The 27,506-nt window shown below is 40.4% G+C and overlaps 1 protein-coding gene across 3 annotated transcripts in view; it reads right to left on the minus strand.

The window, feature by feature from the left end:
- eps15l1a (epidermal growth factor receptor pathway substrate 15-like 1a) overlaps positions 1-27,506 on the minus strand; it is a 126,394-nt gene that overhangs the window by 38,516 nt on the left and 60,372 nt on the right. For all 3 annotated transcript variants that reach the window (XM_061978441.1, XM_061978442.1, XM_061978438.1), the window contains 10 exons: positions 19,928-20,000; positions 19,692-19,853; positions 19,417-19,614; positions 19,172-19,342; positions 19,004-19,109; positions 11,516-11,566; positions 8,496-8,632; positions 3,315-3,381; positions 3,095-3,237; positions 2,941-3,034 (listed from right to left, as the gene is read on the minus strand). In XM_061978441.1, coding sequence (XP_061834425.1) covers positions 2,941-3,034; positions 3,095-3,237; positions 3,315-3,381; positions 8,496-8,632; positions 11,516-11,566; positions 19,004-19,109; positions 19,172-19,342; positions 19,417-19,614; positions 19,692-19,853; positions 19,928-20,000 — 1,202 coding nt within the window. The remainder of the gene's footprint in view (positions 1-2,940; positions 3,035-3,094; positions 3,238-3,314; positions 3,382-8,495; positions 8,633-11,515; positions 11,567-19,003; positions 19,110-19,171; positions 19,343-19,416; positions 19,615-19,691; positions 19,854-19,927; positions 20,001-27,506) is intronic.

Consider the following 27,506-nt stretch of genomic DNA (forward strand, 5'->3'; position numbering starts at 1 on the left):
AACAGTCGAAAAAAACGGAAAATAACAGAGCCGATTTGACTCGGTGTTTGAGAAAATGGCGGATTGCTTCCCGATGTGACGTCATGTCCGAGAGCGAATATTAGAAAGGCGTTTAATTCGCCAAAATTCACCCATTTAGAGTTCGGAAATCGCTTAAAAAAATATATGGTCTTTTTTCTGCAACATCAAGGTACCGTATTTTCCGCACCATAAGGCGCCCTGGGTTATAAGCCGCGCCTTCAATGAACGGCATATTTCAAAACTTTGTCCACCTATAAGCCGCCCCGTGTTGTAAGCCGCATCTAACTGCGCTAAAGGAATGTCAAAAAAACAGTCAGATAGGTCAGTCAAACTTTAATAATATATTAAAAACCAGCGTGATGTGGGCGCGCATGGAGTCGTATATCAACATGGACGGAGCTGCGTGAAAAAAGCCACCCGGCCTCTTCGCGTAAACTTACCTTAACCACTCGCTCATCTTTTCTTCATCCATCCCTTCGAGTTAGCTTTTATGATGACGCCGGCTGGAAAGGTCTCTTTTGGCAAGGTCTTCCTTTTGAATATCACCATGGGTGGAAGTTTCTGGCCATTAGCATGGCAAGCTAGAACCACAGTGAAGGATGACTTCTCATTCCCTGTGGTGCGAATATTCACCGTACGTGCTCCCGTTGTATCCACAGTGCGGTTCACAGGAATATCAAAAGTCAGTGGAACCTCGTCCATGTTGATAATGTTCTCTGGCCGGATCTTTTTTTCAGCTATCTTGTTTTTACAATATGCACGGAAAGTAGCCAGCTTTTCTTGAAAGTCTTTAGGAAGTTGCTGTGAAATAGTAGTCCGTGTGCGGATGGAGAGATTGCGTCTTTTCATGAACCGGAAACCTGTCGCTTAGTAGGAGCCATTTTGTGGTCTTTACAGATGTAAACACACAAAGGAAATGAAACGTAATATCCGCGCGCTTCTTCTTCTTCTACGGGGGCGGGTGGTTGCTTACAGTAGAAGAAGAAGCGCTTCCTCTTCTATGGGGGCGGGTGCTTACCTTGGCGGTTGCTTGCGTAGAAGAAGAAGCGCTTCCTGTTCTACGGGGAAAAAAGATGGCGGCTGTTTACCGTAGTTGCGAGACCGAAACTTTATGAAAATGAATCTTAATATTAATCCATATATAAAGCGCACCGGGTTATAAGGCGCACTGTCAGCTTTTGAGAAAATTTGTGGTTTTTAGGTGCGCCTTATAGTGCGGAAAATACGGTATATATTGACGCTTACATAGGTCTGCTGATAATGTTCCCCTTTAACCGTAAAATCTATTGTCAATTTTACTTAATTGATTGATAATTTGTTTTGAAATCATAAGTCAAGCAGATATTTAAGTACGGTATTTATCTTTATTTTACACAAAAAATATTTTTGGAATACATAATATAATATTTTGATAATATTGAATTTCAAAAGATATTTTGCAGGACATACTTTTTAATGTCAAAAGGGAAAGAAGAAATATATTTAAGTAAAATCTTGTTGTTTTAATGTTTTAGTGTCTTACTGTATATGGGAAAAAACAGTTGCAAAGTTGATTTTACAGTTAAAAAAAAACTCAGTCTGCGAAATTTAACCGTAAAATCTATTGTCAATTTTACTTAATTGATTGATAATTTGTTTTGAAATCATAAGTCAAGCAGATATTTAAGTACGGTATTTATCTTTATTTTACACAAAAAAATATTTTTGGAATACGTAATATAATATTTTGATAATATTGAATTTCAAAAGATATTTTGCAGGACATACTTTTTAATGTCAAAAGGGAAAGAAGAAATATATTTAGTAAGAAAAGATTACCGTATTTTCCGCACTATTAGCCGCACCTAAAAACCACAAATTTACTCAAAAGCTGACAGTGCGGCTTTTAACCCGGTGCGCTTTATATATGGATAAATATTAAGATTCATTTTCATAAAGTTTCGGTCTCGCAACTTCGGTAAACAGCCGCCATCTTTTTTCCCTGTAGAACAGGAAGCGCTTCTTCTTCTACGCAAGCAACCGCCAAGGTAAGCACCCACCTTCATAGAACAGGAAGCGCTTCTTCTTCTACTGTAAGCAACCACCCGCCCGCGTAGAAGAAGAAAAAGCGCGCGGATATCACCGTACGTTTCATTTCCTTTGTGTGTTTACATCTGTAAAGACCACAAAATGGCTCCTACTAAGCGACAGGTATCCGGTTCATGAAAAGACGCAATCTCTCCATCCGCACACGGATTACTATTTCACAGCAACTGATATTCCTGTGAACCGCACTGTGGATACAACGGGAGCACGTACGGTGAATATTCGCACCACAGGGAATGAGAAGTCATCCTTCACTGTGGTTCTAGCTTGCCATGCTAATGGCCAGAAACTTCCACCCATGGTGATATTCAAAAGGAAGACCTTGCCAAAAGAGACCTTTCCAGCCGGCGTCATCATAAAAGCTAACTCGAAGGGATGGATGAAGAAAAGATGAGCGAGTGGTTAAGGTAAGTTTAAGTTTACGCGAAGAGGCCGGGTGGCTTTTTTCACGCAGCTCCGTCCATGTTGATATACGTATGTTTGTGATTGCACATTTGCGTACATTTTGGGAGTGAACAGAGTTGTTAGAACGCTGGTTTTTAATATATTATTAAAGTTTGACTGACCTATCTGACTGTTTTTTTGACATTCCTTTAGCGCAGTTAGATGCGGCTTACAACACGGGGCGGCTTATAGGTGGACAAAGTTTTGAAATATGCCGTTCATTGAAGGCGCGGCTTTTAACCCAGGGCGCCTTATGGTGCGGAAAATACGGTAAGCATACTATTTCCAGGCTTTCACGGGACACATAAATTAATGTGGCGGGCCAGATTTGGCACCCGGGCCTTGAGTTTGACACCTGTGTTGCAGAGGCTGGCTACTTGTCACACTCACCACTCGGGGGTTTTGGCCTCGGAGGAACCCCTTTCTTGGGCGGCAGCGCGGGCGTGTCGTTCTTTCTCCCGAACGGGTCGTCCACGAAGGCCCCCTGGGCGCACAGAAAGGCGGTCGTCAGCCGTGGCCACGCAGCTGCGAGCTCGGGCTTTACCTTCTGGTAGTCCGGCAGCCACCCGGCGCGGCCTTCAAACGGGTCCCTGGGCTTGGCCATGTGGCTGAAGTCCGCAAAGCCGGCCGAGCTGTTACTGCTGCTGAACGAGCTGCTGCCGAACGGATCCAAAGCGCCAAACAGGTCTGAAAGTGACAAGGTGCCGTGAACGCTCCAAAACTCCCTGGAAGTTCTTACTCGGGAGGACGGGGAGGCTTCCTACCTGCTCCTTTGGATTTGGGATTGCCGGAGGAGAACGGGTCGCTGCTTGTGAAGTGACTGATTTGCTGCTGGAGATGCAGAAAAAGAATGGTTGTAAGCAACTGTGAGGGGGGCTGCATGGAGGTCTTGATTAGTGCGCTAAATAACTGCAAGAGGCTGAAGTTTTTGTGTTTTCTCCGAGTGACAGACATGTTGGCCAATCAGAATTGTTGGCAAAGCCAAGTCAAACACCGATAACATTTATTAAACAGACAAGAAGCAAGGAATTAAACAGAGACAGAATTCAATTTAGCTCAATGAGGAGAAACGTCTGGGCTGTACTCTTTGTACAGCCTTCCACCACGCTCTGACGAAAGGTCGCACGCCTCCTCTTTTATTTGGACTTTCCCTGATTACATGGCAACAGCTGTTTCTAAGGGACGGGGGTCGTAAACAGCCGTCGCCTTTGGTTACAAAACAGTTCAAAGAAAAAGTGCCTGCTTCCTCTCCGTTTCGTAGATCTCCTGTGGATTACAATAGATCAAAGAAACCGACACCTTCGTGTCGCTTCCCATCCTACACAGTGGAGTTTTACAAGCCTTTTGATTGGTAAGATCAAAGACAGCTTTTGTCTGCTCGCCGGGAACTCATTGAAACACAAAGTTTTGTCATACAATTATTCTGACACCAAGTGTCCCATTTCAGCTTCAAATTGGATGGGCAATATGAGCAATATGTGCCATGTCTACTGGAGACATGGCACATGATGACTTATTTTAGTCTTTATGACAGTGTTTTTCAACCTTTTTTAAACCAAGGCACATTTTTTGCGTTGAAAAAAATGCGGAGGCACACCACCAGCAGAAATCATTCAAAAACAAAACTCAGTTGACAGTAAAAAGTTGTTGTGGCAATTGTTGGATATGACTTTAAAGCATAACCAAGCATGTATCACTATAGCTCTTGTCTCAAAGTAGGTGTACTGTCACCACCTGTCACATCACACCTTGACTTATTTGGACTTTTTTGCTGTTTTCCTGTGTGTAGTGTTTTACTTCTTGTCTTGCGCTCCTATTTTGGTGGCTTTTTCTCTTTTTTGGGTATTTTCCTGTAGCAGTTTCATGTCTTCCTTTGAGCGATATTTCCCACATCTACTTTGTTTTAGCAATCAAGAATATTTCAGTAGTTTTTATCCTTCTTTGTGGGGACATTGTTGATTGTCATGTCATGTTCGGATGTACATTGTTTTTGCTCCACAGTAAGTCTTTGCTGTCGTCCAGCATTCTGTTTTTGTTTACTTTGTAGCCAGTTCAGTTTTAGTTTCGTTCTGCATAGCCTTCCCTAAGCTTCAATGCCCTTTCTTAGGGGCACTCACCTTTTGTTTATTTTTGGTTAAAGCATTAGACACCTTTTTACCTGCACGCTGCCTCCCGCTGTTTCCCACATCGACAAAGCAATTAGCTACCGGCTGCCACCTACTGATATGGAAGAGTATTACACGATTACTCTGGTGAGCTCTAGACAGCACCGACACTCAACAACAACACATCATTTGCAGACTATAATTACTGCTTTGCAAATAATATATTTTTTAACCCAAATAGGTGGAATTAGATAATCTCCCACTGCACACCAGACTGTATCTCACGGCACACTAGTGTGGTTGAAAAATGCTGCTTCATGAGTGCATGGAAACTTTACTTTTATCTCCTGCTGGATCTCCATCGTTCCAGGATGGAGACAGGCTAGCTGTTAGCTTCAAGCTAACCAGCACCTGGCCAGACTCCTCCACCCCAAAAACATTCTTTGCAGGTCAACAAACGGGGTGAATATGTGCCTTTTGAAGTGTTCATGTGCGAGGGGCAGAGGTGGGTAGAGTAGCCAGAAATTGTACTCAAGTAAGAGTACTGTTACTTTAGAGATTTATTACTCAAGTAAAAGTAATGAGTAGTCACCCAAATATTTACTTGAGTAAAAGTAAAAAGTATGTTGTGAAAAAACTACTCAAGTACTGAGTAACTGATGAGTAACATACACACACATATCATATATATATATATATATATATATATATATATATACATATATACACATACATTGATATATACAGTATATCATTTATATTTATTTTGCCGTTTTTGTTTACATGTTAAAGGTGTTTTAATGAATATACATGCATGTTTAACACATATAGATTCCTTTCTTTCATGAAGACAAGAATATAAGTTGGTGTATTACCTGATTCTGATGACTTGCATTGATTGGAATCAGACAGCAGTGCTTAACGTCCACGTTTTCAAATGCAGGAGAAAAAAAGTTCCTCCTTTCTGTCTAATACCACATGAAAGTGGTTGGTTTTTGGCATCTTATTTGTCCAGCTTCCATATTCGTTTTCACACACTTTACAAGAAATACATTGGCAGCAAATTCCGTAGCTTGCTAGCTTGTTTGCGCTGGCATTCGGAGACTCTTATTTTGAAAGCGCAGGCGCGATGGAGCGGCACTTTTATTGTGAAGACAGGAACTGTGCAGTCAGTCTTTAGGCTTTTGACGGGATGTACGGTTGAAATAAAAAAGTGTCTTTTTTCCTTCACACTTTTGATTGATTGATTGAAACTTTTATTAGTAGATTGCACAGTACAGTACATATTCCGTACAATTGACCACTAAATGGTAACACCCCAATAAGTTTTTACACTTGTTTAAGTCAGGTCATGTGACCCCTGGCTCTGTTTGATTGGTCCAACGTCACCAGTGACTGCATCTGATTGGTGGAACGGAGTCAAACGTCACCAGTAACGCAGGCACTTTGAAGGTCTGTCTGACAGACCAAAACAAACAAAGCGTGCATTAACAGATTGATAAAAATTAGTAGCGAGTAGCGAGCTGAATGTAGATAAAAGTAGCGGAGTAAAAGTAGCGTTTCTTCTCTATAAATATACTCAAGTAAAAGTATGTTGCATTAAAACTACTCTTAGAAGTACAATTTATCCCAAAAGTTACTCAAGTAGATGTAACGGAGTAAATGTAGCGCGTTACTACCCACCTCTGGCGAGGGGTATTGAAAAGGAGTCTCTTGGAGAAGTGGCTGAAGTTAGCAAGTGACATCATCACCGTCATTGTTTACTGAAGCAGAGATGCTCACTGTGCGTTATGATAAACTTTTTATCTATAGACTTATCAGATTTCATTTTTTATTATCTATAGCAGAGGTGTCAAAAGTCCATCCATCCATCCATCCATCCATCTTCTTCCGCTTATCCGAGGTCGGGTCGCGGGGGCAGCAGCCTAAGCAGGGAAGCCCAGACTTCCCTCTCCCCAGCCACTTCGTCCAGCTCTTCCTGTGGGACCCCGAGGCGTTCCCAGGCCAGCCGGGAGACATAGTCTTCCCAACGTGTCCTGGGTCTTCCCCGCGGCCTCCTACCGGTCGGACGTGCCCTAAACACCTCCCTAGGGAGGCGTTCGGGTGGCATCCTGACCAGATGCCCGAACCACCTCATCTGGCTCCTCTCCATGTGGAGGAGCAGCGGCTTTACTTTGAGCTCCCCCCGGATGGCAGAGCTTCTCACCCTATCTCTAAGGGAGAGCCCCGCCACCCGGCGGAGGAAACTCATTTCGGCCGCTTGTACTCGTGATCTTGTCCTTTCGGTCATAACCCAAAGCTCATGACCATAGGTGAGGATGGGAACGTAGATCGACCGGTAAATTGAGAGCTTTGCCTTCCGGCTCAGCTCCTTCTTCACCACAACGGATCGATACAGCGTCCGCATTACTGAAGACGCCGCACCGATCCGCCTGTCGATCTCACGATCCACTCTTCCCTCACTCGTGAACAAGACTCCGAGGTACTTGAACTCCTCCACTTGGGGCAAGATCTCCTCCCCAACCCGGAGATGGCACTCCACCCTTTTCCGGGCGAGAACCATGGACTCGGACTTGGAGGTGCTGATTCTCATCCCAGTCGCTTCACACTCGGCTGCGAACCGATCCAGTGAGAGCTGAAGATCCTGGCCAGATGAAGCCATCAGGACCACATCATCTGCAAAAAGCAGAGACCTAATCCTGCAGCCACCAAACCAGATCCCCTCAACGCCTTGACTGCGCCTAGAAATTCTGTCCATAAAAGTTATGAACAGAATGGGTGACAAAGGGCAGCCTTGGCGGAGTCCAACCCTCACTGGAAACGTGTCCGACTTACTACCGGCAATGCGGACCAAGCTCTGGCACTGATCATACAGGGAGCGGACCGCCACAATCAGACAGTCCGATACCCCATACTCTCTGAGCACTCCCCGCAGGACTTCCCGAGGGACACGGTCGAATGCCTTCTCCAAGTCCACAAAACACATGTAGACTGGTTGGGCAAACTCCCATGCACCCTCAAGGACCCTGCCGAGAGTATAGAGCTGGTCCACAGTTCCACGACCAGGACGAAAACCACACTGTTCCTCCTGAATCCGAGGTTCGCCTATCCGGCGTAGCCTCCTCTCCAGTACACCTGAATAGACCTTACCGGGAAGGCTGAGGAGTGTGATCCCACGATAGTTAGAACACACCCTCCGGTTCCCCTTCTTAAAGAGAGGAACCACCACCCCGGTCTGCCAATCCAGTGGTACCGCCCCCGATGTCCACGCGATGCTGCAGAGTCTTGTCAACCAAGACAGCCCCACAGCATCCAGAGCCTTAAGGAACTCCGGGCGGATCTCATCTACCCCCGGGGCCTTGCCACCGAGGAGCTTTTTAACTACCTCAGCAACCTCAGCCCCAGAAAAGTGTGGCCTTTTTATGTATACGATAGTGAAGTGAAGTGAAGTGAATTATATTTATATAGCGCTTTTTCTCAAGTGACTCAAAGCGCTTTTACATAGTGAAAGCCAATATCTAAGTTACATTTAAAGCAGTGTGTGTGGCACTGGGAGCAGGTGGGTCAAGTGTCTTGCCCAAGGACACAACGGCAGTGACGTGGATGGCAGAAGCGGGGATCGAACCTGGAACCCTCAAGTTGCTGGCACGGCCACTCTACCAACCGAGCTACACCGCCCCGATATTTAAATCCAATCGCAATTTAGGAGAGAAAAATGGCAATGAGGTTTTTCCTCAGCCTTAGAGAACACTACTAGCTACCACAAAGTCAGAAATCGTAAATAGCGTCCACAAAGAAAAAAGCCAAACCAGAAAAGTGTCCAAGCGTTAGCGCCCTCACCTTGGAAGGTAAGGTGGCACTCTTGCTGAAGGGGTCCGACGCGCCGAAAGGATCCAACTTTGTGGTCTTCTTGAAGAAATCTTCAGAGGATGCTTTGAAGGGGTCTGTCTCTTTGAACGGGTCGCCTCCAAACGGATCTGCAACAGCACAGTGGATGAGTGGTTAGTCGCGGTGCTTACTTACAGTAAGGCACATGTGGATGTTTGCATTGTTTTTAATAACGTGTATTACTCCTCGTCCTGAACACGCCATGGCTTCAATACTCCCGTCCCCGCAAGCACGCTGGCTAGTGAGCTGCCGACCAATTGACCAGCACGGCTCTTGAGGTGCCAGGGAGTGACGTCCACTTAAGGGGGAACTGCACTTTATTTGGAATTTTGCCTATCATTAAAAAATAATTATGAGCGACAAGAACACGCGTCTTTTTCTTTTTAGGATTTTAAGATTTTAAGGATGATACAAAAATGCTGATTTGCACACTCTTGGCATTCTCTCGATGAGCTTCAAGAGGTAGTCACCTGAAATGTTTTTTTTTAAATTATTTTCTTCGGTCAGTGGTCAAAAAAATAAACAATCAGATGTGCATTCATAAATTGACAATGTTACAGACCGAAAGGGTTTAGACTGAACACTTATTGCACCTAACCCTATAAACTATCTCAAATACAAGATGAGCTTCCTGAAAATATCACATTTCCTTTACACAACACAAACACTTTTCAATTACAGGTAAAAGCCAGTAAATTAGAATATTTGGAAAAACTTGATTTATTTCAGTAATTGCATTCAAAAGGTGTAACTTGTACATTATATTTATTCATTGCACACAGACTGATGCATTCAAATGTTTATTTCATTTAATTTTGATGATTTGAAGTGGCAACAAATGAAAATCCAAAATTCCGTGTGTCACAAAATTAGAATATTACTTAAGGCTAATACAAAAAAGGGATTTTTAGAAATGTTGGCCAACTGAAAAGTATGAAAATGAAAAATATGAGCATGTACAATACTCAATACTTGGTTGGAGCTCCTTTTGCCTCAATTACTGCGTTAATGCGGCGTGGCATGGAGTCGACGAGTTTCTGGCACTGCTCAGGTGTTATGAGAGCCCAGGTTGCTCTGATAGTGGCCTTCAACTCTTCTGCGTTTTTGGGTCTGGCATTCTGCATCTTCCTTTTCACAATACCCCACAGATTTTCTATGGGGCTAAGGTCAGGGGAGTTGGCGGGCCAATTTAGAACAGAAATACCATGGTCCGTAAACCAGGCACGGGTAGATTTTGCGCTGTGTGCAGGCGCCAAGTTCTGTTGGAACTTGAAATCTCCATCTCCATAGAGCAGGTCAGCAGCAGGAAGCATGAAGTGCTCTAAAACTTGCTGGTAGACGGCTGCGTTGACCCTGGATCTCAGGAAACAGAGTGGACCGACACCAGCAGATGACATGGCACCCCAAACCATCACCCAACCATGCAAATTTTGCATTTCCTTTGGAAATCGAGGTCCCAGAGTCTGGAGGAAGACAGGAGAGGCACAGGATCCACGTTGCCTGAAGTCTAGTGTAAAGTTTCCACCATCAGTGATGGTTTGGGGTGCCATGTCATCTGCTGGTGTCGGTCCACTCTGTTTCCTGAGATCCAGGGTCAACGCAGCCGTCTACCAGCAAGTTTTAGAGCACTTCATGATTCCTGCTGCTGACCTGCTCTATGGAGATGGAGATTTCAAGTTCCAACAGGACTTGGCGCCTGCACACAGCGCAAAATCTACCCGTGCCTGGTTTACGGACCATGGTATTTCTGTTCTAAATTGGCCCGCCAACTCCCCTGACCTTAGCCCCATAGAAAATCTGTGGGGTATTGTGAAAAGGAAGATGCAGAATGCCAGACCCAAAAACGCAGAAGAGTTGAAGGCCACTATCAGAGCAACCTGGGCTCTCATAACACCTGAGCAGTGCCAGAAACTCATCGACTCCATGCCACGCCGCATTAACGAAGTACCGTAATTGAGGCAAAAGGAGCTCCAACCAAGTATTGAGTATTGTACATGCTCATATTTTTCATTTTCATACTTTTCAGTTGGCCAACATTTCTAAAAATCCCTTTTTTGTATTAGCCTTAAGTAATATTCTCATTTTGTGACACACGGAATTTTGGATTTTCATTTGTTGCCACTTCAAATCATCAAAATTAAATGAAATAAACATTTGAATGCATCAGTCTGTGTGCAATGAATAAATATAATGTACAAGTTACACCTTTTGAATGCAATTACTGAAATAAATCAAGTTTTTCAAAATATTCTAATTTACTGGCTTTTACCTGTATATATATACATATATGAAATACTTGATTCTAGCTGTCAATATACTCCTCCCCTCTTAACCACGCCACAACCACGCCCTGCCCCACAGCCGACCACACCCCCACCCCCCACCCCCCGAAATCGGAGGTCTCAAGGTTGGCAAGTATGAGTATAGTACCGTTTTTGATTCATTAGTACCGCGATACTATACTAGTACCGGTACAAGCCTAGTTGTGTGTGTATGGATTTCTTACTAGCTTTAGCTTCCTATTCTAGTTACTAGTTCAAGTGGACGTCTCCACATTGTTTCATTTAAGACGTGTTTCGGGGATGAATGAGAGGTCCCAGACAAGTCTTCCTTATCCTCACAATAACAGCATTTAGTCACATTTATGTCCATTTTCCTGATGTTCTGCGTTTAACAGCAAATTCTGTTTTATTGGCCACACGGAAATGTTATACTTTTTTTGTTGAGTTTAGTGATTATTGATTAGGCAAACCAGCGCTGTGTCAAATACAAAGTAGCAACCATCTAGTCCACGTGTTTTTTGTTCACTTCTATCTGCTTCAGCGATACAAGCTCAGGAATTTGCATCCACCTTAATCGGGTTTTTTTTTATTGTAATATGACTATGAACGTGAGGAGACGAAATTGAAACGTGATTTAATGGTCCAGCCCTGCGAGATGGTAGGACCCAGAAGGCCTGGCTGAGTGAGTACCTGCAGGCGCTGCTGGCGGCTTTGCAAAGGGGTCATTTTGGAAAGGGTCACCTGGAGAAGGAGTCAAGCAGAGGAGGAAGACACAAAAGAAAGAAGTGAAGCGAAGAAACACACTGCAAAAAGTGAAATCTAAGTAAGATGAAATATCTCAAATAAGGCTGATATTTGCTTATTTTCTGTCTGATAAGATAGTTCTTCTCACTAAGCAGATTTTATGTTAGAGTGTTTTACTTGTTTTAAGGGTTTTGGTTAGGGATGTGCTAATATATAATAATATCGGATATTATTGGTATCGGTTTCATAATTATCGGTATCGGTTTCAAAAAGTAAAATGTAAAATGTAAAATGTACTGCCTTTGCGTGCCGGTCCAATCACATAATAATATCTACGGCTTTTCACACACACAAGTGAATGCAAACGCATACTTGGTCAACAGCCATACAGGTCACACTGAGGGTGGCCGTATAAACACGTTTAACACTGTTACAAATATGCGCCACACTGTGAACCCGCACCAAACAAGAATGACAAACACATTTCAGGAGAACATCCGCACCGCAACACAACATAAACACAACAGAACAAATACCCAGAATCCCTTGAAGCACTAACTCTTCCGGGACGCTATTAATATACAGCATGTCCCAAATTCCAAGCTGCTGTTTTAAGGCATGTTAAAAAAAAAATAATGCACTTTGTGACTTCAATAATAAATATGGCAGTGCCATGTTGGCATTTTTTTCCCCATAACTTGAGTTGATTTATTTTGGAAAACCTTGTTACATTGTTTAATGTTTTAATACTTGGTCAACAGCCATAGAGGTGACACTGAGGGTGGCCGTATAAACAAGTTTAACACTGTTACAAATATGCGCCACACTGTGAACCCGCACGAAACAAGAATGACAAACACATTTCGGGAGAACATCCGCACCGTAACACAACATAAACACAACAGAACAAATACCCAGAATCCCTTGAAGCACTAACTCTTCCAGGACGCTACAATATACAGCATGTCCCAAAATTCCAAGCTGCTGTTTTAAGGCATGTTAAAAAAAAAATAATGCACTTTGTGACTTCAATAATAAATATGGCAGTGCCATGATGGCATTTTTTTTTCCATAACTTGAGTTGATTTATTTTGGAAAACCTTGTTACATTGTTTAATGTTTTAATACTTGGTCAACAGCCATAGAGGTGACACTGAGGGTGGCCGTATAAACAAGTTTAACACTGTTACAAATATGCGCCACACTGTGAACCCGCACGAAACAAGAATGACAAACACATTTCGGGAGAACATCCGCACCGTAACACAACATAAACACAACAGAACAAATACCCAGAATCCCTTGAAGCACTAACTCTTCCAGGACGCTACAATATACAGCATGTCCCAAAATTCCAAGCTGCTGTTTTAAGGCATGTTAAAAAAAAAATAATGCACTTTGTGACTTCAATAATAAATATGGCAGTGCCATGATGGCATTTTTTTTTCCATAACTTGAGTTGATTTATTTTGGAAAACCTTGTTACATTGTTTAATGTTTTAATACTTGGTCAACAGCCATACAGGTCACACTGAGGGTGGCCGTATAAACACGTTTAACACTGTTACAAATATGCGCCACACTGTGAACCCACACCAAACAAGAATGACAAACACATTTCGGGAGAACATCTGCACCGTAACACAACATAAACACAACAGAACAAATACCCAGAATCCCATGCAGCACTAACTCTTCCGGGCTGCAATATACACCCCTCACTACCCAACCTCAACCCCGCCCTTCCAACCCCGTCCACCTCAACCTCCTCATGCTCTCTCAGGGAGAGCATGTCCCAAATTCCAAGCTGCTGTTTTGAGGCATGTTAAAAAAAATAATGCACTTTGTGACTTCAATAATAAATATGGCAGTGCCATGTTGGCATTTTTTTCCATAACTTGAGTTGACTTATTTTGGAAAACCTTGTTACATTGTTTAATGTTTTAATACTTGGTCAACAGCCATACAGGTCACACTGAGGGTGGCCGTATAAACACGTTTAACACTGTTACAAATATGCGCCACACTGTGAACCCACACCAAACAAGAACGACAAACACATTTCGGGAGAACATCCGCACCGTAACACAACATAAACACAACAGAACAAATACCCAGAATCCCTTGAAGCACTAACTCTTCCGGGACGCTATAATATACAGCATGTCCCAAATTCCAAGCTGCTGTTTTAAGGCATGTTAAAAAAAATAATAATGCACTTTGTGACTTCAATAATAAATATGGCAGTGCCATGTTGGCATTTTTTTTTCCATAACTTGAGTTGATTTATTTTGGAAAACCTTGTTACATTGTTTAATGTTTTAATACTTGGTCAACAGCCATACAGGTCACACTGAGGGTGGCCGTATAAACACGTTTAACACTGTTACAAATATGCACCACACTGTGAACCCGCACCAAACAAGAATGACAAACACATTTCGGGAGAACATCCGCACCGCAACACAACATAAACACAACAGAACAAATACCCAGAATCCCTTGAAGCACTAACTCTTCCGGGACGCTACAATATACACCCCCCTGCCCCCCTCAACCCCGCCCACCTCAACCTCCTCATGCGCTCTCAGGGAGAGCATGTCTTAAATTCCAAGCTGCTGTTTTGAGGCATGTTAAAAAAAAAAAGAATGCACTTTGTGACTTCAATAATAAATATGGCAGTGCCATGTTGGCATTTTTTTTTCCATAACTTGAGTTGATTTATTTTGGAAAACCTTGTTACATTGTTTAATGCATCCAGCGGGGCATCACAACGAAATAAGGTATAATAATGTGTTAATTCCACCACTGTATGTATCGGTATCGCTTGATATCGGAATCGGTAATTAAGAGTTGGACAATATCGGAATATCGGCAAAAAAGCCATTATCGGACATCTCTACTCACAAGTATAAAACTACTTTTTTTAAAGTAATAATTTCTTACTTCCAAGCATGAAAAAAGAAATCATGATAAATAAATCAACTCAAGTTATGGAAAAAAATGCCAACATGGGCATTTTTTTTCCATAACTTGAGTTGATTTATTTTGGAAAACCTTGTTACATTGTTTAATGCAGGGGTGCTCACACTTTTTCTGCAGGCGATAATACAAGCATGTTTAACACATATAGTTAATATTGTTAACAAGTTAAAGGTGTTTAATGATAATACAAGCATGTTTAACACAGATAGTTAATATTGTTAAGTTAAAGGTGTTTAAAGATAATGCAAACATGTTTAACACATATAGTTAATATTGTTAACAAGTTAAAGATGTTTAGTGATAATACAAGCATGTTTAACACATATAGTTAATATTGTTAATAAATTAAAGGTGTTTAATGATAATACAAGAATGTTTAACACATATAGTTAATATTGGTAATAAGTTAAAGGTGTTTAAAGATAATACAAGCATGTTTAACACATATAGTTAATAAGTTAAAGGTGTTTAATGATAATACAAGCATGTTTAACACATATAGTTAATATTGTTAATACATTAAAGGTGTTTAAAGATAATACAAGCATGTTTAACACATATAGTTGATATTGTTAATACGTTAAAGGTGTTTAAAGATAATACAAGCATGTTTAACACTTATAGTTAATATTGGTAATAAGTTAAAGGTGTTTAAAGATAATACAAGCATGTTTAACACATATAGTTAATATTGTTAATACGTTAAAAGTGTTTAGAGATAATACAAGCATGTTTAACACATATAGTTAATATTGTTAACAAGTTAAAGGTGTTTAAAGATAATACAAGCATGTTTAACACTTATAGTTAATATTGGTAATAAGTTAAAGGTGTTTAATGATAATACAAGCATGTTTAACACATATAGTTAATATTGTTAACAAGTTAAAAGTGTTTAGAGATAATACAAGCATGTTTAACACATATAGATTCCTTTCTTTCATGAAGACAAGAATATAAGTTGGTGTATTACCTGATTGTGATGACTTGCATTGATTGTAATCAGACAGTGGTGCTAAAAACGTCCGCATTTTCGAATGGAGGAGAAAAAAAGTCCTCCTTTCTGTCCAATACCACATGAAAGTGGTTGGTTTTTGGCATCTTATTTGTCCAGCTTCCGTACTCCTTTGTATACACTTTACAAGAAACACATTGTCGGCAAACTCCGTAGCTTGCTAGCTTGTGCACACCAGCTTTCTGAGACTCTTATTTTGTTAGCGCAACTGCGCAACTGTGCAGTCGGTCTTTGGAGTTTTGACGACAGGTACGGCGCCAGAGTCTGTTGAAATAAAGTGTTTCTCGCCTTCCAGTCGGTAATTTTAATGAGCTGGCAGCAGCCAGCGTCATCTCAGAAGACCCTCGGGTGCCGTGAATGTCAATCAAGTGACGAAAGTGACGTCATAGTGAAGATTTATGATCGCTCATTTTTAGGACTATTTTTTTTAATGCCTGGCTGGTGATCGACTGACACACCCTCCGAGATCCACCGGTAGATCGCGATCGACATAATGAGCGCCCCTGGTTTAATGCATCACAACAAAATTAGGCATAATAATGTGTTCATTTCACCACTGTATATTTCGGTATCGCTTGATATCGGTATCGGTAATTAAGAGTTGGACAATATCGGAATTTGGGATATCGGTAAAAAAGCCATTATCGGACATCTCTAGTTTTGTTCCTAAATGATCTCAGTAAGATATTACAGCTTGTTGCTGAGATTTAATGAGCTATATTGAGTAAAACATGCTTGAAACTAGAATATCAAGTGTTGTGTCATCAACACTCACAAGTATAAAACTACTTTTTCAAAGTAATCATTTCTTATTTCAAGCATGCAAAAAAATAATCATGACTTTGACACAATTGTGTCAAAGATGGCAGCCAAATGGACTTTGCTGTTTTATTTTCAATGAAACAATAGAACATACGTACTCAGAAGACGAAGACGAAGACGGACGGACGGGATCAAAATACGAGGGTAATATAGGTTCTAGGTAGATAGGTTATAGCTGCATCGCTCGCGGCTCGTCATATATTTAACGTTAATCCGTTTTCACCGAGCGTTTCACTGACGGTGAGCAGCCTGACGCTGCTTCATTAACACCGCCGCTGTTTGACTCGGGGGCCGGGGCAGACGCACGTAGTAACAGTCACGTGTTACAATACCGACGAGCTAACGTGTCCAGGTTATAGCCCTGTTGTCAATAAACACACGTGGACTGAAGCTAAATTGTCCACTGTCCACTGCAGCATGTGAATGCAATGAAAAGAATAAAATCTGAGCCAAGCAGCTGTTAAAATGTTGTCCAGGTTAATGTTTTGGCCATTAAAGGCCCTTCATTTCAAGATTCCAACTGTGATCGGGCTTTAAACAGGTGGCTGACCTGTTCAGATGAGTGTAACTGCTACTGGTCAAATAATGTGAAATAGCATTTCATTTTACATGTATGCAATGCCATTTAAATGTAATTATAGATAATAATAATAATAAATACTGTGTAGTGTTGTAAATAGTCAACGGGAAGGATTCTAGTAAGATATAAGCCATGAGCACTACACAGCCAGAAAAAAACCTAGGCAGGACAAGTAAAAATATTGGGGCAAGTAGATTTGAGAAGAAAAAAACCTTAACATTGAACCCTGCATGTGTTGAGCTGCTGCCGCTTAAGGTTAGACGGCACTGTACATAGAGCGCTTCTGCTCGTTAGTAATAAATTCTAATGTTGGATGTTCACTCCTTCACACAGATGAGTATAGAGAAATATTTTCAACGGCCGAAAAGGGCTGGACTTGGAGAGGAGGTAGGCCTACAGTCCGGACCACAGGTGCGACCTGTTCAGCAGCAGCAGGAGGAGGAGGAGGAGGAGGAGGAGGTTGACTGACTGTGGCAGGACACCTCTGCCTCTGTTTCACTTCATGTTGCTGGTAAATAATATGGTTGTAGTAGTAGGCTAAAGTTAAATAATTTAGTAGTCACTAATTAAAGGGGCAGAGCTTTAAGAGACATTTTAGCTTTTATATTTTATAAGATATAATTTTTTTAAGAACCACAATTAATAAATATATTTCAGTGAATAAGTAATTGTTCAAATCTGTATATAAATATGTACATAAAATGTTGTAATTATATTGCAACTCCGCGTTCTTCTTGGTCATCGCCGCTGCCGCCGCCACCCCCCGCCCCTCGACCACACCACCACAAATAGATGCCTGTCCTGTGGGAAACACTGACAGTTATTAGTGAGAATATACTTATTTGAAGGTATTTTTGGGTTCATTGAAGTTAGCTCATTTTACTTGTTTTGGAAAAGCCAAATTGTCTTGTTCTATTGGCAGATAATTTAGCTTACCGTATTTTCCGCACTATAAGGCGCACCTAAAAACCACAAATTTTCTCAAAAGCTGACAGTGCGCCTTATAACCCGGTGCGCTTTATATATGGATTAATATTACGATTCATTTTCATAAAGTTTCGATCTCGCAACTACGGTAAACAGCCGCCATCTTTTTTCCCGGTAGAACAGGAAGCGCTTCTTCTTCTACGCAAGCAACCGCCAAGGTAAGCACCCGCCCCCATAGAACAGGAAGCGCTTCTTCTTCTACTGTAAGCAACCACCCGCCCGCATAGAAGAAGAAAAAGCGCGCGGATATCACCGTACGTTTCATTTCCTTTGTGTGTTTACATCTGTAAAGACCACAAAATGGCTCCTACTAAGCGACCGGGATCCGGTTCATGAAAAGACGCAATCTCTCCATCCGCACACGGATTACTATTTCACAGCAACTGATATTCCTGTGAACCGCACTGTGGATACAACGGGAGCACGTACGGTGAATATTCGCACCACAGGGAATGAGAAGTCATCCTTCACTGTGGTTCTAGCTTGCCATGCTAATGGCCAGAAACTTCCACCCATGGTGATATTCAAAAGGAAGACCTTGCCAAAAGAGACCTTTCCAGCCGGCGTCACCATAAAAGCTAACTCGAAGGGATGGATGAAGAAAAGATGAGCGAGTGGTTAAGGTAAGTTTAAGTTTACGCGAAGAGGCCGGGTGGCTTTTTTCACGCAGCTCCGTCCATGTTGATATACGACTCCATGCGCGCCCACATCACGCTGGTTTTTAATATATTATTAAAGTTTGACTGACCTATTTGACTGTTTTTTGGACATTCCTTTAGCGCAGTTAGATGCGGCTTACAACACGGGGCGGCTTATAGGTGGACAAAGTTTTGAAATATGCCGTTCATTGAAGGCGCGGCTTATAACCCAGGGCGCCTTATGGTGCGGAAAATACGGTAGTTCAAATAAAACACCCCTCATTTTTTTTTTTTTTTTTCTTGTTTTTGAACACTGACTTTTTGCAGTGCATGCTTTGCTAAAAGAGAGGTCAGTCGGAAGAGGAGGAGAAGAAAAGGAGGAGAAGAAGAGGTGGCGGCTGGGGAACCTTTGAAGGGGTCGGCCCTGAAAGGGTCCTCGGAGTGGAAGGGGTCGGTGTGAAGTTCTTGAGGCTGATTGTTGAACACTGAGGGCTTCACTTTGAACGGATCCTCCTGTGTGAGGAAGCAAAGACGTCATGTTTCACATTCAAGAACCCGGGCGGTAACCCGCCCACCTGGGAAGATGTGCTGAAGGCTCCGTTCTCTCTATCGCTGAACCCTTCGCTCATGTCGGCCAGGTTGGTCATGCTGCCGCCGTGGGTTCCGTTCAGGGTGCTGTTGTATTGTTCGATGCTTTTGGAGACTTCCTGTTGGCTGTCCTGGATTTGGGACAACTTACTGCGGGCCTGAAGATCACAGGAGCACAGGTGGTTTGGGTGTTGTCCTGGCAGCGTCACAAGGCGCCCCCTGCTGTGCCAACCTGGTTGATCTCGTCCTGCGTGGCCTTCAGGGACTTGATGATGGTCTCCAGTTGGATCTTGCCCGCCGCCAGACTCTGCTCCAGCTGGTCCTCCTCCTGTTGCAGCCGGCCCAGGTCGGCCTTGGCCCGGCTCAGCTCCTCCTCCTGGTTCTGCAGGTCCGACTCCTGAGAGTGGATCTGACTCTGGAGTGTTGAGATCTGGAGGACATAAAGAAAAGAAACTCCGAACCTCCATCCAAGCTAGAGTGGAGACAATGTCCATGTTCCTTTCCCACCATCTGAGACTCCTCCTGACATTTCATCCGGACTTCATTCAGCATGTCCTCCAGTTTGTGTTTCTGCTGGTCCATCTCCTCCAGGCGGTCCTGGGCGTCCTGTTTCTGCGCCTCCAGCTCCTGCAGGCAGGCCGTCTCTCGGTCCAGCTCGTTCTGCATGTCCTGGACCGTCGGGAGGAAAACTAAGTCATGCTGAGGACTTTGTAGAAGGAGGAAAAACCGAGGAGGACACGGACCTGCACCTCAGCACTCTTATGCCTGATGGACTCTTCTGCCTCCCTGATGTCCTGCTCCAGAGTGTACTTCTCCCTGACACACACACACACAAGTGTTGTTGTGTAGGCTCCTTCCTTTGTTAACATGAAAGACACTGGACTGAAATAAAAAATAAAATGATGACTAAGTTCAAACAAGGTGAAATATGAAGCACAGATCATGACGTCAGCAATCCACAGCTCTTCCGCCCCTCTACCACGCTTCTCAAACATAACATGCGAATAAATCATCTTTTCTTATTGTCATTGTTATTGTCAAATATAACGTGGGAATAAATCATGTTTTCTTATTGCGCTGTGAAGGTACTGGTCCACTCTGTTTCCTGAGATCCAGGGTCAACGCAGCCGTCTACCAGCAAGTTTTAGAGCACTTCATGCTTCCTGCTGCTGACCTGCTCTATGGAGATGGAGATTTCAAGTTCCAACAGGACTTGGCGCCTGCACACAGCGCAAAATCTACCCGTGCCTGGTTTACGGACCATGGTATTTCTGTTCTAAATTGGCCCGCCAACTCCCCTGACCTTAGCCCCATAGAAAATCTGTGGGGTATTGTGAAAAGGAAGATGCAGAATGCCAGACCCAAAAACGCAGAAGAGTTGAAGGCCACTATCAGAGCAACCTGGGCTCTCATAACACCTGAGCAGTGCCAGAAACTCATGGACTCCATGCCACGCCGCATTAACGCAGTAATTGAGGCAAAAGGAGCTCCAACCAAGTATTGAGTATTGTACATGCTCATATTTTTCATTTTCATACTTTTCAGTTGGCCAACATTTCTAAAAATCCCTTTTTTTGTATTAGCCTTAAGTAATATTCTAATTTTGTGACACACGGAATTTTGGATTTTCATTTGTTGCCACTTCAAATCATCAGAATTAAATGAAATAAACATTTGAATGCATCAGTCTGTGTGCAATGAATAAATATAATGTACAAGTTACACCTTTTGAATGCAATTACTGAAATAAATCAAGTTTTTCAAAATATTCTAATTTACTGGCTTTTACCTGTATATATATATATATATATATATATATATATGTATGTATGTATATATATATATATATATATATATATATATATATATATATATATGTATGTATGTATGTGTATGTATATATATATATATATATATATATACACATACATATACACATACATACATACATATATATATATATATATATATATATATATATACATATACATAGATAGATATACCGGCCCCCAGACACATTTTTTCTCTAAATGTGGGCCCCAGAGTCAAAATAACTGCCCAGGCCTGTTTTATAGGCTAATTCTAAAATTGCAGTACATTTATTTTTCACACCACACATTATGACGACACAAAAGATGGTTTTCTTTTTTATTTAATTATTTTAAAATGTATTAAAATTTAAATACAAGCAAACTCGGAGAGCGCAGCCCTATCTTCTGATAATAAAGAATTATTTTAAAATAAACATGAATCCGGACGACCCCCAAAATCTTCCGACTTGTTCCTTATCCAAGTTCTGACATTTCTCGAAAGTTTCATCAAAATGTGCCCAGAACTTTTTGAGCTACACTGTCTTTAGCGAAATGAAACAAATAGTGTGAAGCTTCTCGCCAGTTAATCTTTTTGTCTCTGTGGGTGGAGGCGGGTCCACAGTAATCCAGGCTTGTAACGTAAACATAAGGTAAACATAGTAGAAATGATTTGCATCACTTCTCAAATGTAATCACTTAACATTTCAGACATTTCCTGAAAGTTTCACAAAAATCTGCCAATAGCTTTTTTAACTTATTTAGTTTATCGGGCTGGCAGCTCTAGGAAGAGTCCTGGCTGGTGGTTCAGAACTTCTGGTATTTAGCGACGCTCATTAGGACCTACGAAGCAGCAGAAATGTTTGCTGCAATGTAGGATATCAATTTTTATCTTCATGACAAATTATAGGAATTGTTACGTTGTTTTAAATGAGTTTAGTGCTATTAAATGATTCATTTTTCAATCAGATTTTTTCAAATCAGAAAAAAACAACACTTTTTTAAATACAAACAATAGAGGCGTGAATCTTTGGGACACCTTCGATACAATTCTCATTCCTGGGGTGATGATTCGATTCAACACGATTCTCAAAAAGTATTATTTGGGTTTATTAATATATATATTAATTATAATGAAACTTTTTCAAAACAATTTACAGGTTAGAAAAGCTCCTTCTGGTTGCATAAAAAATTGGCCTAAAAACTTTTTTTTTTAAATTGATTCTTACAAGAAAAATAATTTTTTAATTAATAAATTTTATCTATTTTTCTAATTATTAATCTATTTAAAATCGGAATGAATAAGAATCGCCAAGGATGGGAATCGATGTTTTGTGCACCACTAATAAACAAGTAACGAATAATTATAGCTGCATATTACTTACACATACAAAGTCACAGGCAGAAGCGTACTAGAAAGTATCCAGTAACAAACGTGTCCGTGTCATTCGACCATTGACCATTAAGTGTCACCAAACCACAAACTACTACTCCACTTTAATTTAAAGAAAGCGTAAGTCTGAACAGGGTTAGTGTTGTGTAGTGATGGGTTGATGAGGCGTCATGAAGCGTTTCGACACATTGCAAAACTGTATTGATACTGTGTCGATACTGTGTCACTAAATACTGACATCTGCTGGACATTAAAAATCCCTACAGGCAACCTATGGACCGACTCAACTGACACTGATTTGATGCCCTAGTACAGGGGTCACCAACCTTTTTGAAACCAAAAACTACTTCTTGGGTACTGATTAATGCGAAGGGCTACCAGTTTGATACACACTTAAATAAATAAATATATTGTCATTTGTAAGTTACACGTAAGTGTGATTTAAACAAGAATAGCTAAATAAATAAATGTGTATATATATTTAAAAAATGGGTATTTCTGTCTGTCATTCCGTCGTACATTTTTTTTCCCTTTTACGGAACGTTTTTTGTAGAGAATAAATTATGAAAAAAACACTTAATTGAACGGTTTAAAAGAGGAGAAAACACGAAAAAAAAATAAAAAAATTTTGAAACATAGTTTATCTTCAATTTCGACTCTTTAAAATTCAAAATTCAACCGACAAAAAGAAGAGAAAAACTAGCTAATTTGAATCTTTTTGAAAAAATTAAAAAAAGAATTTATGGAGCATCATTAGTCATTTTTCCTGATTAAGATACATTTTAGAATTTTGATGACATGTTTTAAATTGGTTAAAATCCAATCTGCACTTTGTTAGAATATTCAACAAATTGGACCAAGCTATATTTCTAACAAAGACAAATCAGTATTTCTTCTACATTTTCCATAACAAAAATTTTAAAAGAAATTCAAAATACTTTGAAATAAGATTTAAATTTGATTATACATATTTTCTAGATTTGCCAGAATAATTTTTTTGAATTTTAATCATAGTAAGTTTGAAGAAATATTTCACAAATATTCTTCGTCGAAAAAACAGAAGCTAAAATATTTATTATTCTTTACAATAAAAAAAAGAAATTTTACTTGAACATTGATTTAAATTGTCAGGAAAGAAGAAGAAATTTAAAAGGTAAAAAGGTTTATTTGTTTAAAAATCCTAAAATCATTTTTAAGGTTGTATTTTTTCTCTAAAATTGTATTTCTAAAAGTAATAAGAAGCAAAGTAAAAAAATAAATGAATTTATTTAAACAAGTGAAGACCCATCCATCCATCCATTTTCTACCGCTTATTCCAAGTGAAGACCAAGTCTTTAAAATATTTTCTTGGATTTTCAAATTCTATTTGAGTTTTGTCTCTTTTAGAATTAAAAATGTCGAGCAAAGCGAGACCAGCTTGCTAGTAAATAAATACAATTTAAAAAATAGAGGCAGCTCACTGGTAAGTGCTGCTCTTTGAGCTATTTTTAGAACAGGCCAGCGGGCGACTGATCTGGTCCTTACGGGCTACCTGGTGACCGCGGGCACCGCGTTGGTGACCCCTGCCCTAGTATATACAATAATATAAACCAAGTCATTGTATTTCATTTAGGATTATTTCATATCTTCATTTAAATAAAAATATATTTTTTAATCTTTTTTAGATACAGTCAATAAATAATGTGAACATGTATCATAACATGGAAATCTAAGAGAACGTGTTGTGGATGATTGTGGACTGGGAATTTTTTTAATTTTATTTTTTTACACATTTTTATAAAAATAAAAATAAAAAGTTTTTCCGACGTATTACATTTTAGACGATTTCTCTTCTTAGTTATTATTGAAAATTTGAAAAAAAATAGTACTTTTTTCATGTTGTCATTATGAGAAGAAAAGGGGAATTTGTTTAATATTTGAATAAGACAGTAACATAATAAAATGGGGACAAAGTGAAGCGCTGTGAATACTTACTGGATGCATGCTGTCCATATGTTACCTGTTTATCTGTCAATGGTTTGTTTTCGCCCGTTCACATGGCACACAATTGCACATCATTCAGTAAATAAAACGTGTGTGTTTGTGTGTGTTCTTGTATATCTAGCCTTCTTGAGACATGAAGAAGGAAAAGTATCTTCCATATGAGGAGTGTCATGTCTGTGTAATCATGTTTTGTTAAGTCATGTTTTGTTTAGTTTCTGGCTTTTCACTCCCTTGTCTTGTTTGCATGATTACCCATTAGTTTCACCTGTTCCACGTTTGGACTCATTGTGCACTCTTGTTTGTCACCATAGCAACCATTAGTTTTCACCTGTCACGTCACGCACCTGTTTCACGTTTTGAGTCACGCACCTGCTTTCACTAATCATGTCCATAGTATTTAAGTTGATTCATTTTCTGTTGTTCGTCCTGACGACATCACCACATTTATGCTCTGTCCATTTTTTCATGTCCATCGTTCACGCTGCTCCTTTTTTGTCCATGCCAAGTAAGTTTTCTTTATTCAAGCCATAGTTTGCAAGTTTTGTTTAATTGTTCATAGTTTATTCTCCGCCACTGTGCGCGCTTTTTGTTTGATCCTTTTTTTGTATTTATAGTGTTAAATAAATAATGTATTTACCTTCACGCCACATCCGGTCCAAATGTTCATTTGCACCTCGGGAGAACAAACCAAGCCAAAGTCCAAGTACTGACAAGGAGGTGTGAACAAGTGATGACATAAATCAATAACATTGCATCTCATAGACAATGTCTCATTTGTGGTGACATCTATCAACATGAGGGTGGTCCCAGAAAGGAGGGATTTTTATAATTGACTGTGTCACTTTTAAAAGTGCTCCCTCTATGGTCAACATATGAAATAACAAGTGTGTGTAAGAAATTGAAATGCGCCCCCTTTGGCCAAAATTAATTTAATAAAAAAAAACGTACATTCTGGACCATAGGGCGCACCGGATTACAAGGCGCACTGCCGATGAGCAGGTCTAGTCAGGTCTAAAGCGCTTTCTGACAGACACATTTTAAGGACTTATGCAGATCCCAAATACAGATCAGCAGGTACCAGAAGGTAAGAAAAGTTGCTTTTGCATAATATTGTGAAACAAAAGGCCAGATAATGTCTTACCTTATACATACACCATAATAATACTCCTATGTTGAAGCACAGTACAATCCCATACCTGCCAACTTTTGAAATCAGAAAAACCTAGTAGCCAGGGTCCAGGGGCCGCAGGCCCCGGTAGGTCCAGGACAAAGTCCTGGTGGGGGGTTCAGGGTTCGCCCCCCGACGCAAAATGATTGATTGCATTCAGACTAAGGCTGAAACGACGCGTCGACGTAGTCGACGTCATCGGTTACGTAAATACGTCGACGCCGTTTTTGTGCGTCGGCGCGTCGCATATTTACGTCACATTACTTTACTGTCATGGCGGAGCGCAAAGCAGACGATGCGAGCGAGGGGAAAAAAGCACGCCAAAAGTCGTCAAAAGTGTGGGAGTATTTCAATAAACGGCCTAATAATGTTGTTGTATGCACACTGTGTCGAGCGGAAATGGCCTATCATAGCAGCACAACGGCTATGAAGGAACATTTGAAAAGAAAACCCCCGACAGCGTTCTTGCCATCACCATCAACAAGTCAATCGTCCGCGTGCGTATACGTTGTCATTATTACACAAAAACATGAATGTGTCATTTGTATCTGCGTTGTAAATTCATAAACTAAAGCACCGTTTCGCTCTGAGAGGCGCGTTTGGCGTGCCTGTTCAGTGTTTACAAAGACGCGCTCCTCTTTAACGCTGTGGAGAGGCGGCGGCGGCGAGCGAGCGGCGAGGCGGGGCGCGCCGGGAGCGACGCCGCAATCGTGCCCAGGTGCGCGATCCGCGCAGTTGGAAGAGAAAAGACTTTGCGTAAAATTAAAAGATTGCAAACCTGGCAAGGCCGTCTGGCGTTCAGTCTGTCGGTCCTGAAAGAACCCCACGGCACAAGACGTGTCACAAACGCTAACGTTAATTAGTTGTGCAAATACCTTTTACAACATTAACAGTTACATATACTATGTACAAACCAACAATTCACTTTCACTTTAATCATACTATCATTGTTGTGTTATTAAGCAAAATAAGCAATACTTTTACTTTTGTTGAAATGTTTACACTGTACACTTTTTTGTATTGGATGTTTAGCTTTATTTTTGCACATTTTAGCAAATAAGCAATACTTTTACTTTTGTTGAGATGTGTACACTTGTTACAGAATATTTCCGTTTTGCACTTTTTTGTATTGGATGTTTATCTTTATTTTTGCACATTTTAACGCAAAATAAGCAATACTTTTACTTTTGAAATGCTTATACTATTCCAGAATATTAAGATTTGCACTGGATGTTTACTTTTATATTTGCACATTAAAAAGCAAATAAGCTACTTTTAATTTTGTTAAATGTTAAAAGTTTTAAATGTTTACATTGTTACAGAATATTTTGTCATGTTGTTGTCAATGTTGACTGAGTGGCCATACTTTTTTTTTTGTAAATAAAAGCCATGCCTTTTGAAAAAACTGGCCTACTTTTTTTTTTCCTCTTCATTTTAAATAAAAAAGGAAAAATAATCTATAGATTAATCGAAAAAATAATCTATAGATTAACCGATTAATCGAAAAAAATAATCTATAGATTAATCGATAGAAAAATAATCGTTAGCTGCAGCCCTAATTCAGACAGGTTAAAATGTTGCTAAAACCATCACTTTTCTATCAGTCACAGTGACTTTTCAAAACAAAAATATTACAGCAAAAATCATATGGGTTGATTGACATGTTTATTCTGTAAGCTAACTTCAATAGTTTGAAATTATTTTGACAGTTAATGCCAGTTATCCTGTCAACCTTTCACAAGACTTCAATTTGTTCATTGAAAGTATAAACACTTTTTACAGTAAACAAATGGTAAAACAGTACTAAACAATTCCATTAAAAAAAATAATGGTGTCATTATTAACTTTCTGTCCAAGCTTGTATAATCTACTGCCTTGTTCAATTGTAAAAAATATTCTGTGCCTAAAATTCACATTTCTATCACAATTATCATACTGTAAACATGGTAAGCTAACTTCATTAAAATTAA

Source organism: Nerophis lumbriciformis, linkage group LG18, assembly GCF_033978685.3.
Source record: "Nerophis lumbriciformis linkage group LG18, RoL_Nlum_v2.1, whole genome shotgun sequence".
Taxonomy (NCBI): domain Eukaryota; kingdom Metazoa; phylum Chordata; class Actinopteri; order Syngnathiformes; family Syngnathidae; genus Nerophis; species Nerophis lumbriciformis.